Source organism: Chroicocephalus ridibundus, chromosome 7, assembly GCF_963924245.1.
Source record: "Chroicocephalus ridibundus chromosome 7, bChrRid1.1, whole genome shotgun sequence".
In the NCBI taxonomy this organism is placed as follows: Eukaryota; Metazoa; Chordata; class Aves; order Charadriiformes; family Laridae; genus Chroicocephalus; species Chroicocephalus ridibundus.
Genome location: NC_086290.1, coordinates 42,361,901 through 42,375,364, shown reverse-complemented (window position 1 = coordinate 42,375,364; position 13,464 = coordinate 42,361,901). Strand labels below are relative to the sequence as shown.

The following is a 13,464-nucleotide window of genomic DNA, read 5'->3' as shown; positions in this document are numbered from 1 at the left end:
CTGAAGTACACAACCCCCGGTTCTTGTGTGACACTTAATTTTAGGCATGGTGGTAGCTGCTGAAATGTTAATAAATAGCCGAGAGGCATGTGCTTTCCAGATAATCTGATTCTGAATAGTCTGTAGAAATTCCACATATCCTGTGAATACCAGGGAGGAGCGGGGGAGGCAGTGAGGGTTTCATTTTAGAAAACCAGGCTTCGGAGCTGGCAGTGCCGCTCGATGCGTTTCCATATTCCCATGCTGCAGCCGAGCCACCTCGTGTCTGTTTTGACTCGGAAGCGTGTTGCAGACCACAGGTTACTCATACGGCCAGACCATTCTTTCAGGGTGAAGCCTGGAATTTATTTTTTTTTATTTATTAATTTTTAGAACATGGCACTTTGTTGTCTCATATTCTACTTCTGTTTCTGCAACCAGAGGATGGGTTTCTAAATCCATTTTTTTGTGGGTCCCATGGCCTGGTATAGTGGGAAGCATACGTTCCCTGAGACTTTTGCTTTGGGATGATTTGTGGGGAGGAGGAAAGCTGGGAGCGTCCAGTCTTTCATGTTTACCTGTGTCGTTACTGTACAGAAGAGGTCTAGATTTTAAATCCTCTTCTGGTAAGCGAAGGAAGGGCAGCTTAGGTGTACGTGTCTGGTCAGGAGGTGAGGAGAATTATCCTTGATTGACAGGGCCAGGCTCATGCTGTGATATTGCACAACAAGACAGTACTTTGCTGTTGGCCATCTCTTTGTTGTACTTTGTTCTAGATCCTGGCTGCATTTGCTGCTGAAAAGAGCAGCCTTACTTACCTGTGAATAAAGGTTAAAATTCCTTCTTCAGAAGTTGTGCTGGTATTCTGCTGTGTCCAGATCTCACCCCTTCCCTCTCCTCTTAGCAGAACCACTGTAGGTGACCCTTTCCGAGCCCCAGCCTTGTCTTTGACAGCCACTACTGTAAACTTGGTCTGGGAGCTGCAGGTGAGCCCTCAACTTTGGTTTCCTCCCTGTTCATACCAAGATGAAAGCCAGTGTAGGCTTTGCTCTGACACATCATTAATAGCAAATGCTACCCTTTGTGTTTCCCAGACTTGATTCTATAATTAGTTGGGTGTTATTAATAGTTTAGGATAGAACTGGCTTTCTGGCGTGCAAGCTGTTTTGTTTCTGTTGGGAAAGCAAAAACGGTGATGATACAAAACGCTAAATCGGAAGAGCTTCTCAGGAACGCTCTGGTGTTTGTTCAAGTTTTCCTGATGCTTGTCTTTGCAAGGAAGAGCTAACTTAAAATGTGAGAACCAATTTGGGGGGTGACGACCTCCCTGCAGCTGGAGCCCTCGTTCATTGGGATGCTGCACTCCTAAAGGTACATCCTAATCTTAAATGTGCTCCTGAAGAGCCTAAGCCGCCACTCTCGTGTTCAGTCAAGGGAGAAATTCAGTTATCAGCTGTAGGTGGAGCTGTATTAGTTCAGTAACGATTTTCTGCTCAGTAAGAAAAACCCCACAAAACATTTATTTTCCTCCAAAGATTGAATTACATCCTCTGCGTTCATATTCAGCGCTGCAAAAAGAACGGGGAGGTGGTATGGCTTTTAGCCTTAGGCTGGAGAGAAATGACTTCGGTGGAGTTGGAAGGAGGGCTAAGGAGAAGGCGTGAGGGGGAAAAAAGCATTTCTCGGCGCTTTCCTTCTGACCTGTTTCTGTTCCCTTTGCCGTGTCTCCGGGCTCCCGCCTGCCCCTTCCTCGGTGAGGAGGAGATAACGCCGCCTTCCCCGGGCACGACGGCCTCGGCTACAGCCCGCTGAAGCCACCGCAACCATCGCGCTGGTGGCTTCTACCGACGGCGGAGGCGGCTGCCGACCAGCCCTCCCCGCCCGGCGGCCGGCACCGGGGCGGGCGGGTGCCTGTGCCGGCCGGGGCCCGCCCCCAGCGCCGAGCCCCCCGGGGAGCGGAGCGGATCCCGCCCCGCTCCTGCCTATGGGCCGGCGGCGGCCCGGCGCGGCCGGCAGCGCGGGGCTGAGCGCCGACATGGCCCTGCTCCCCCGCCGCTTCCTCTGCTTCGTGCTGGGTAAGTGCGCTCCCCGCCGAGCCGGCAGCGAGCTCGGGGGGTGCCGGTGCCGGGCGGGACGGGGGAGGCGCGGCGGTGGTGGGGGCAGCGGGAGAAGCAGCGCTGGAAGCCCCGCAGCCGGCCGGCTGCGGCGGCGGTGGCGTGCGGGGCGGTCGCGGGGAGCCCCCTCCGCCCCTGCCCGGAGCAAGGGGTGCGGCACCCGCCGCCTCCTCCCGTGCCTGTTTATTCCCCAAATCGGGGAAGTCTCCAGCTAGGTTTTTGCTGGCCACGCAGAAAGCAGGTGGAAACTAAAAGGAGAAATCATTCCAGGACATAAGAAAACGTCTAACTTGGTTTCTAAATACGTCAGACGGCGATGCTGTCGGACACCGCCTGGTTTGCGTGGGATTTCCTACATGGCAGGTGAAATTTACTGAAGCGTGCTTGCCTGGGAGATGTCCTTTGCCATTTGTTTCAAAAGTAGAAATGAATTACTAAGAGGCTGCTTTAGGAGTCTCTGTTTTTGTATTTCTGAGCCACAGGGAGAGGACACAGCCAGAGGCGTTTCTAAGCTGGCGTCGGGTGTTCTGGGTTTTGCAGACGGTCAACTTAAAATGAGGTTGGAGATTGTTGTGTTGCCTGATTATTTTCACGGGCTGCAGCGTGCCCCGTTTTCTTTGATGCTCCCAGCGTTTCGGATGCAACAGGTAGAGACTTGTGCAGTCCTTGTAACCTGTGTATCCACAGCAGAAAGCTCCGAAGGATCACGTACTTGTTCTCTGTATAAGAAGTGTGTTTATTTAAGGTTACTTAAAAGGGAAATCACCTACCCTTGTCCTAACGCTGATCTCCCATGAAATCAAAGTGCTGTTTGTGGAAGCGTAGATTTCTCCTCCTTCCCCTCTGTTCTCCCTTGCCAGTTTTCTCCTCCGAACCCTGGTGAATAATGCATTGCACTGTGCTGCATGTACAGTTTTCTCTGTACCATGTAATTAACTATTTACTACTCTTTAGCTGGCGGTTGTTCGCAGGGAGGAGAAGGCTGTGCCGTTAGATGAAGCGCATTCTCTTTGCTCATTGCGGGGAAAGGCTCTGGGTCCCTGGCTGAGGAGGGACAGTCCCGCACAGAAACCTGTGGCTGATGTTGCTGCCAGCGAGCGCTAATTCCTGCTTCATTAGGATTTCTCTCTGCTGGGTTTTCTCAGTCCTTTTCCCCTTTTCCTGCCCCTTCCTTCTCTTTTGGGCACTGTAACTTTTGAAAGTGCAGCTGGCAGGAGCTGGTGATACTCCAGGCTGCTTTTCTCTAGCTCCAGTTGGCTCGGTCGCAGCAGGACGGCTGCCTCTGCGCAAACCGCTTAACCCCAGTAGGTGACAGCTAATCGTGGTGTCGAGTGCTTGGATGCACTTGACTTTTGCTGCATTCTCCTGCAATTTTATTTTTTTTTTTGGAGCATGTTCTGCACACTTAAAAAAAACAAACAAACAAACAAAACCACAAAAAACCAACAACAAAACCCCTTGTTTGTTTCTTTCTGTTTTGTGGCCCGGCACACAGGCAGGGCTACGCTGAAATTACAGGCGACAGCTGAGAGAGCCCAGAAGTCGCAGTGGAGTTGTGAATTTTGAGGTTGAGGATGCTTCCGAGGAAGCAGGCGTTTTTAAAATTAAAATAAAAATTTGTAAAAAGAGGAAAGATAAAAGGGAGTGTGTGTGGGGGGAAGCTCTGCTAATAGATGTGCCAGGAGGTTGCTAATGTGGGCGCTGGGGTGGCAAACAAACCTGGTCTGCCTCTGCTCAACACCAGATCTTAGGTGGGGAGCATCGTCTCTGATCCTGTAAATGATGCCATGCGCCACGGCAGAGTTTCTTTGGGCAGGCAGCAGGTAGGGAGGATGAGTTTCATGGCTGTGGGTTGGCATTTTTACTGCTGGCTCGCGAGCCCTGCTGCTGCCCTCGGACACGCTCTCAGGCAGCTGCCTTTGTCGCTAAAGCACCTTCCCTTGCAGATCGTTGAGAGCTTTATGAGCAAAGAGTGTCGAGCGGTGGTTTATGATGATAGAATCACGATCTCCTCCCCAGAGCTGTATTTCTGGAGATGTGTCCGCCTCTGCAGGCAGCTCAAGCCTGGTCCTGCCCCAGCTCCTTCTCGCTGCGTTTAGCCGTGGTCTGCCACTGCAGCCCGCAGCCAGATGCAGAAGTGGTCTGGGGAAGCTGTCTTTCTCTTTCAGAAGAAATAGATGCTGTCTGAGATGCCTGGATGGCATCCAGAATAAAATAGGGGGGAGTGAGATTAAGGTTGACATTGCTTCGTTGTGGCTCTGAGTTGGTCATTTCCGCATCAAGTCCGAGCGCAGCAAGTTCTGCTGCTCTTTGGGAGCATCCTCCCTGCCTTGCGACCGGAGCCGCCGCAGGACTTCTTGGTGTGGTGGGGACCGAGCCCCTGGCCTGAAGCTGTGTGAGACCAGAGAGCTTTCCCCTGGCAGCTCAAAGCTGTCGACTCCCAAAATTGCATGCCGTCTGGGCTACGAGAGGATGACACAGACCCTCTCCCTGCCACTGTAAACCCCCAGCTGTACCGAAGCTGGGGTCCAGGTCCTGGCAGGGTCAGCTGAGCTTCCCTCCCTCCCTCCCCAACAAAAGCCTTTCTCTTAAAGCTCAAGCTTTAAGTGACTTTGCAACCGGCTGCGGAGACCTTAAAAAGCAGTGATGGTCAGGGCTGCCTAAAAATAACCCTGGTCTCATTCGGCAGGCCTGAGATGCAGCTCTATCCCAAGGTAACTGCTTCCATTAGAGGTAAAATTTGGCTTTTTCTGGTTTTTGGCAGCGGTTCCCTGCAGAGGCTGCTCAGAGAGGAGGGAATGAGCCATAGTCTTGCTCATCGTTACCTGGAGCGTTGTTGATTAGCACCTTGCTCTGCTCTGCAGCCTTACTTCGGTGTTTAAGGGGTTACCTGAGGGCTGGGTTTCACAAGGACGCTCGTTATTGCTGGTGATGATGGATGAAGCCAGGATTATGGCTCGGGAGCCGGGTCAAGGTCACGCAGCTGAGACTTAAGAGGAAAACCCTGTTATTTCGACTAAACCCCTCGCAGGTTTGCGGAGAGATGGGTCCGCACCGATGGCGCTTGCTGGACCGCGGTGCAGGGACGTGCCAGTGGCATCCCTGTGCGTGTCCGGGGATGCTGGCTAGCGGGAGAGGGGCCAGGTGATGCTCGGTGCCTCTCACAAACGTGGTAGCGGGTGGCTGGAGATCTCCTGGGGATGGATGTTCCCCGTGCCAGCCTTTGCTGTGGCTTCCTGTGCCCGTTTCTGCTGGCACGCGGCACTGGGCTGTGCTGCTTTGATTTCCTTCAGGTTTAGAGAGCTGCGTGATTGAGAGAGATAAGAGGGAATTGCAAATAAGGCCAGTAAAACATTAATATCGTACTGATTCCCTGCCTATTCTGCCTGTGCTGTACAGCACTGTGTTTGCATATTCTCCAGAAAACGATGCTTTCTTAAAAAACAAAACAGTTATTGGCACTATTTATGATCTCTCCTGGAAAATAGGAAATTACAAGAGCCTTCGTATGCTCTGCTCCACTCCACTGCGGGGCAACTGTTCCATTGGGTTTCTCCCAACCCCTGGAGTTGGGAGGAAAAGGTAGCAACTTAAAACCCTTGGAGTTCTTTGGAGCAGTTTAAATTGTCTTAACTTGACGTATGAACGTCACGACTTTCACCCCTGGGCTTTGGTCCAAGATGCCTCCGGGAAAGGAGGCGTCAGGGAGAGGAGATGCTTTGGGTTTTCTGTAGGTACTTGGGTGCCCGCGTGTTCTCTGTGCCCTCTAACAGTCCTTACACCACCACACCTTCTTCCTCGATACCATCCATCAAGCTTTGCGGGCTGCGGTCAGCTGAATTTCCTGGACTCCAAAATAATAGTAATAAGAAAAGATTAACGCTAAAGCTAACAAGAAAGGGAAATCCCTTCCTGTGAGCGGGTGCAGCTTCGTGAGGCAGGTGGCTGCGCCCCTACCGCAAAGTTTTGTGGTGCATTAGGATTATTTGTGTCTTCCCTCACACTCAGTAATGCCTGCGTGTTGTCTGAGCTCGAGCGCCTCTTCTAAAAAAATCCTTAGTCTTGCTTTAAAGACTAATTGAAGGCTACTGCGTCTCTGGGAAAATCCTCCTAAATATTTAGAGTGCGTCATGTTATAAAATCCTGAACAATGAAGTAAAACGTTCCTCCTCCCTTTCAGAGCATCTCTGAGATGGAGAGGACTTGAGGCTTCCTATCTTTTAAAAGAAAAGCGTGTGAGTAGTGAAAAATAAATTACTTCCACCGTGTAATTTCAGGTATATACCTGCTAGCTCTATTCCTATAGAAACCAGTGGCATATGGCTTTGGTCTGCTGGATGCAGGCTGTGTTACCCTGTCAGGAAGCCACTTGGCTTTGAGAAATTGAATTGCATTTATTAACTCTGAAATGCTGTAAAATTAAACAGCCATTAAGCACTGACACCGTAATCTTGTCTTTATAATGACCCGGGAGGTTGTGGGTAATGAAACTATAAATGCCGTGACCTGGAATGAAATTAGAGACCTCATAATCGCTAAAAATGGGGTTGGCATCCTTCATGTTTTCCGAGGGCTGGAAATCAATATCGGGTCATTAGAGAGTTGAGGGAGGTCTTGGAAACCTGCGGGTGGAAATCTGGAGTTATTGCTCTGCGCTAGCGGGTTCCTTCTGCCTCCCTAACCGGCTGCGTGGTCTGGCTCTGTCGGTACCGGCCGGCACGTTTGGTGGGGGTTTTGGCCCCAAAGCGATGGTTGTGGTCACAGCCCATGCCAGCGCTGAGCGAGGACTGAAAACACCACAGGGCAGCACTCGGTTGGGGGGAAAGGAGCGTTAAGAACGGCTTATATAGGGGATAGCGTGTTTCAAACTTGGTGAAATAGCTAAATACATTTATCTTCTAAAAGACAGGGATGCCTAGGGTTTGCTGGGCACATTCCTGCTGTGGATGGGTGATTACTGGGGCATCCTGAGCCCGAGGTGCCCTTGCTGTGCTGTGGTGCTGCTGGGGATGCTGCCTGCGAGCTCGGTGCTTTTAATCAGCAAATCCAGTAACAAACCTGCTTAATGGTCTCAGTCCTCATCTCCGCACTTCGACAACCCGAGCTTTTCAGGATCTAAAACCTCAGCCTCACACCTCGGGAAAGCTTCCCAGCGGGGCCGTGTGCTGGGAAACGGGCAGCAGCCTGGGTGGAAAACCTCCGGCAGCGCTGGATTTCGGCCAGGGGCAGCATGCGATCCCTCCAGCCTTCCCCGTGTCCTTTAGGGAAAGTTGCTTGGGAAAACGGCAGCGCGCTGTGTGGGTGAGTTGCAGAGAAGTGCCATTGCTGCGCGTTATTCAGCTGGCAGGAAAGAAAACCACAGCGAGAAACCTCTGTTAAAAAGGAAAATAAATTGTTCCCGGGCTGCTCACGTGGCTCAGCAACAGATTTTAGTCTGGAAATTGTATATTGAGAGTATTTAGTCAAGCTGCTCTTCTTTGCAGCCTGTGATGAACGCACCAACAAGACAGTGTAGCGATTTATTTTGGTTTTCTCCCTAATGAATTTTTATATTTATTTATTATGTGCTGCTTTATGGCAATCCGTTTGAGTGAATAACGTTTGCCGGGGAACCAGTGCTGTTATTGCGAAGGTAGTTCCGTAAAATGGTTCGTAGTCCCGCGAACCAGAATAATCCGCATCTAATACGCACAAACCCGTTGAAACCCGAACCAAGGATCGAAGCGTGTTGTCTCCAAACTGGTGCCGGGCACTTTTAACCGTGGTGTTAGTTTCCCTGTTCTTATTATAGCCTCAATCAACTGAAATAGCTGAAGGAAAAAATAGTCTGGGGGCGGGGGGAGAAGAGCGCGTTTGCCTTTAGCACGTTCTTGAGACCTTGAGCGTGGTGGCCGCTTGTTTCTCTTTGGCTTTCTGCAACAAGACTGTCCCAGCTTTGGGACCGAGCCAACATCTGGCCTCTTTCGGCATCCCATGCTTTGTCAGTGTTTTAAAAACAACTCTAAAGCACGGGTCTAATGCCAGCGTAAGGTGTCGGGATGACAATGCCGGAAACCTCCCCTGGTAGGCAGGAGAGATGTGGCTGGTTCCCGGGGCTGGCATCCAGCCCTTCAGGCCCTGGACGGGCTGTTTGCAAAGGATGGACCTGCAGAATTAAATGGGGACCCCTCGGTCAGCTGGCGGGTGTTTGGTGGTGGTAATGGCCAGACCCAGTTTGAACGAGGAATGGGTGAAGTCAGGGCTGTACCATCCCCAGTCTCCAGTGCACTTTTCCTCCATTAATTTAATCAAGGTGAATTATTTTTTAAAAAGACCCTGCTATTCATTAAGCTGTTAATTATCTTTCTAACTAACTGCTCATGGCGGGTTTTTTCCCTCCCCTGATCCGCAGTCAGCCAGCAGCTGGTTTTCAGCACGCCTGGGTTTTGATGCATGTTCTCCTTCCTGCCTTCGCAGCTGGTTTTGATTTTATTTTACTTACTAAATGTGTGGGTTTTGGGGGTTTTTTTTGGGGGGGAGGTACGGGGGAAAGAAAAATGTTTATCATTCTGCCCTATGGAGACCCTAGGGACGTGTAAGATGAGTCCCGTTCCTGGAAATGTGCTTGGCAGGCAGCGATGGGTGAGGAGGACATGCCATAACTCCTGCTGATACGGGTGGGGAAACTGAGGCGAGGAGAGAAACTGGACCAGGGCTCTTCGAACAGCCTATTTCAGTGTATTCAGTAGTTAATATTATTTAACAGCAAAACCATCTGGCAAAAAGTGAATCCCTTGCGACCCAGCTAAGCAGGACTGTCCTGCACTGGGTGATAACGTTGCAAAGTTGCAGCGTTTATTGTGCGTTTTAATTTTGATCAAGCGTTTTGCATCTCACAGGAGCCGTTATGTGGAAACCTGTATCAGAACGAAGTTAAATTGTCCTTCGTTTGGGGAGGGCTCAGCTGCTTTCTGGCGTGCTCCGTAAAACATGAGCTCGGAAGAGGAATAACCCAGTGGGGCAGTATCTCTGCCACCCGAGCATCCCTGAGCGTGGCAGGGATCCAGCAAGAGCCGCTGGAGGAATTGTCTCCTCTGGGATTGTTGAGGCACTTGATAACTTTTGCCAGTCGCTTTTGTGTGTATCTTGTAGGAATTTAGTGCTTTGGAAGCCTTACACCATCCCAAAGCGCTTCCGTGTTTCTTAAATCCCTCAAATCTTAAGAAAACTAATGACTTTCATATTTAGGAGAACCGAAGTTGGCCTTTCCACGCAGAACCTAAATGCCTTTAATCTGATTTATTAACTTGGTGTAGAAAAGGAGATCTTCATCCAGTGGGACCCTGCTCCTGGAACAGCTATTCCCCTTCATTTTATTACAGAAAGCAAAATAAATAGATGGCTTTTTTCTTTTTTTTTTTTTTTTTTTCCCCATCCAGCACTAATGAGCTATTTTGCATACAGCTGAACGTAATCACGAAACCCAAAAGGATATCCGAGGTTTTAATTTTGGCATCCTGTTGTGCCTGCGGAGGGAATATGGTGATTTCTCCATCAAGCTGATGCTTTGATGATTTGTTGTCATTTAGTTTCTTGCCAGGATGGGGGTGTTTGAGTTTTCGCTATCGTTTTAGAGTTATCCCAAGTGTTGCAAGAGGGCACAAAATAAATTGCCTAAAAATAAACTGCCAGTGGATTACGTGTTGAAGTTGAGGTAGGAGCTGGCTGCCTGAAAACGATGCGTGTTTGGGGGCTTTTTTTTTTCTTCCCTTTTTTTTTATTATTTTTTCAAGCAGGTGCCTTACCCAGCTGATGAGGCAGGAACTCTTTGAACTAGTGGATTTGATGGTATTTTCGTTAATGGGTGGTTGGGGTTCCCGCTCGGGCCGGGCTGGGAGTTGTGGGGGAGTGGGGACAGGGTGGCACGGGTCACCCATGGGCAGGGGGACAGTGGGACAGTGGCTCTGCCACGCCGGTGCCGGGCAGGAGGTGGGCAGCGTTGTGGGCAGCGGGAGGCAGGCGAGATCCCGCGTGGGCAGGCTGAAGGCTGGAGTGCTTTTCATTTTGAGTCTCCCAAATTGTTTTCCTCCCTGCAGAGCCCGTCTCCCACAGCAGGAACACCCCCCCCGCCCAATGCCCAGGGAGAAGCGTGGACATCTCCGAAAGGCGCTTCAGGCCGGCTCCCTTGTCCCGTGGGAAAAGCAGCCTCGGCGGCAGGCAGGGTCCCTGGGGGGACGGGCAGGGGAGTCTCCGTCGTTGTGTGGTCCCTTTGGCAGGCAGCGAGAGCCAGGATGCGGCGAGGAGGTGTCGCGCTGGGAAGAGGGATGAGGGCAGAGGACTCCCGACCCGTGTACCGGCCGGCTTCGTTAGTCCGCCGCTCACAAAGCGGCCGTAATTAGGGACCTAGCTAGGGAGCTGATTGCTGGGCGCAGCAGAGCGTACTGCGGCCCTGCTCCTTGTGGGGCTGCCGAGCTGGGACGGGGCTCCGGCGCGCGAGGACCTGAGCGGCAATTGCTCCCTCTGGGGTGGAACGTGCTTTGGTGGAAAGAGGGGGGAAAAAAAAAAAAAAAAAAAAAAAAAAAAAAAAACACCACGGTATTGCTCCAGAGCGAGTTGTAGGCGGTGCGTTTATCCAACAATGGTCGGGCTGCCAAAAAAACCCAATAGGTAAGGGATGTAGTGAAGGGCAGCGCTTTGGTGCTGTGCGTGCAGGTGTGCTGAGGCACGCGGGGCTGCGGCGGGTGCCGGGCTGGGGTTTGTGCCGAGCGCCGCGTCCGGCTGCCGGTGTGCAGCTGGGCTGCACCGGCGCTTGTTTCCGCCTGACCTTCTCCTGTTACTGCCTTTGACCGTAAATAAGTCTCCGTGCCCAGTGATGTTGTATCCCCAGAAGTGTTCCTGGAGCGTCACTGGCTGCTTCCAGCCTGGTTTTTGCAGCCCTCCCGCGCTCATCCGGGCCGCCATCCCCCAGAAATGGGACTTCTGGGGACACCTCTCTGGAAGCGGGCCAGCGCTGGCAGGACCGCAGCATGCTCTGCAGCCCCGCCGCACGTTGTGCTTCGTTCCCGAAGATGTGGAAGCCTTTGGCCTCTTTGGAGGGCATCTGCCACCCGAGATCTCCACATGGCCAGGTCCCTGGTGAGGGGACTGTCCCCAGCCTGGCCGAGCAGGGACTGACTTTCTCTACTGACCCTGCATTCAGGTACCTGCTTCTCCCAAGCCACCAAGGTTCGGCGCTGACCCTTGACGCTGCTTACGCCAGTGGCACCTTGCACCCTGCCATGGCACGTATTTGGCACAGAGGTCTCATTTGCACGAGCAAAGCCCCAACCACATGCGTATTTTTCAGAGAAACACCTGATGTCCTAAAATTGAGCTTTCCTAGCCCAGTCTCTTTTCGTTAAACATTTTTTTTTCCTAGCCGTGAGGCTTCCTTTCCGCGCCCCCCCCAGCCTGAGTGACTTCTCTCCCATCCATGTTTCCTGAGCCCTCCGTCTGCAAACCTCGCTGGGGAGCTCGGGCCCCACTTTGTAACGGCGTCTGGGCCGTGCGTACAGGCTGCTCTGTTCAAGCAGGAGCCGGGTAATTTCCGTCTGCTGCTCCATCTGCAGCCCCCGCCCTGGGCGGAGGGGAGGCAGGGACGGGGGGATGCTCCTTCTCTTCTCCAAAGGGAGCGGTGGCAGCACATCCAAGACATCTTGGGGTCAGCTTTCCCGGATGCTGGGAGATAGGCAGATGTTCCCCCACTTCCCAGCATCTGCTCTGCCTCCGAAATCCTGGCTACGGGGTGATTCGGTGGTGGGTTGAAAAATCCCCGCTCCCTTTCAGCACATGAAAACCCCCAAATCCCATGGATTCCCTCTTTATTTCACATCCCAAAAGGCTACTTCGGGAAGAAAAATCCTGCGGATTAAGGGACAGTGTCACAACATGCCTGGAGGCAGGCATGCAGCAGGCAGGGGAGGCAGAGGCTGCCAGGTTTTGGGACTCGAGGATGCTCCAGGTGCATCAGGGAGTTGGGTTTGGGACAGAGCAGCTCTGAATTAATACTGCTGGGATGAGAAATGCCCTTCTCACGTTAAACAAGATGGTGGGTGGCTGCTTTGGGTGGCCAATGAGTCCCTCCTTGTCCTGATGTCCCCAGGCCTGACTCTGGTGCGTGCCTGTGGGTTGCCAGCGCAGGGGACAGGCTCTCCTCATGGGCTCACCCACCAGTTGCCGAGCACCAGCATCCCTACAGCCATTGGGAAGCGGGAGCATCTCTGCGAGGACTCGGACATCTCCAGGTATTTTTGAGGACTCCAAACTGGCTGCGGGGAGCCTGGTGCTTTGCTGTGGCGAAAGCAGCAGCAGCTCATCCAACCGTGCATTAACAAATGAAGCTTTTGAGATGCTTGAAGTGCTACGTATCATCCATTTTCCTTGGCCAGATTTATTTGGTCAGAGCTGTTGGCAGGGTAGCTCTGGCAGCCTGGTGGGTGGCTGGCTGTGGGCTCCTTTTCTGCCTGTTAAATAACAATTATGGCTTTTCTGCATCTTTAAATGCTCTACAGAAGAGGCTGAGGTGATGGTCCTCACCTGCTGTTGAGGAAAGGGAGGTGCCTTGAGTTAAAAGCTGTTTTTTTGGGCAGGAGAGCACCACGGGGAGGGGGCTGTGCTTGGGGAGGGCAGTGTGGAGAGACCTGTGCTCTCATCCCACTACATTTGCTGGGCTTGGGAGGAAAAGGTGTCCTGAGCAACGCTCCTCTACCCTGAGCTTGGAAATCCACTGTGAAGCAGATACCGAAAGCCTCCGCAGACGTTCCCCGGCAGCAGGCTGGTAGCGAGAGGGAAAGATGCTGGAGATGAAATATTGCCAAGCTTGGAAGGGAGGAGGGGACCGGAGGAGCTGCCTGGGGAGAAGTTGGGCACGGCCTTCATGGGATGGGGATGGGGACGGGATGGGGTGGGATGGGATGGGATGGGATGATGATCCTGTGCTGGTGGTGGGGCTCGGGCAGGCTGTGTGAGAAGGGGACGAGTCTCTACCTCGTGGCTGCCTGCGGGGTTTGGACACCTCCATGCATCTCGCCGTTCCCAAGCCGCTGGCGCAGCCCCGACAGCCCCCAGGAATCCACCGGATCCCGGCAGCTTGGGGCAGGTACCAGTGCCCCCAGCCTGACCCAACTGGGCAGGGAGGAGAGGCTTTTAAAATACATTCCCCCTGCAAAACCAGGACAGAAATAGCCCCGCCGGGGCTCAGAGGTTTCGTTTGACTGCGGGGGCTGGCAGCAAGCAGGGGGTGGTAGCAGATGGCTCCCTCCTGGCTGGTAGAGGAGCAGCGCCGAGCCACCCACCCTCTCCTTCCCCAGCACCAACGCCTGTGGTGGTCCCCCAGCTCCAGCTGAAGGGGGTG

At 52.7% G+C, this 13,464-nt stretch overlaps 1 protein-coding gene across 2 annotated transcripts in view; it reads left to right on the top strand.

The window, feature by feature from the left end:
- The first annotated feature begins 1,748 nt into the window (after nt 1-1,748).
- The window catches only part of RAMP1 (receptor activity modifying protein 1), a 30,073-nt gene continuing 18,357 nt past the window's right edge, over nt 1,749-13,464 (top strand). The window contains exon 1 of one of the 2 annotated variants that reach the window (XM_063340456.1): nt 1,749-2,054. In XM_063340456.1, the coding sequence (XP_063196526.1) occupies nt 1,964-2,054 (91 nt within the window). In that variant the 5' untranslated portion in view covers nt 1,749-1,963. Of the gene's footprint in view, nt 2,055-2,300; nt 2,457-13,464 lie in introns of those variants that run through there. The other variant, XM_063340455.1, reaches the window with a different exon arrangement.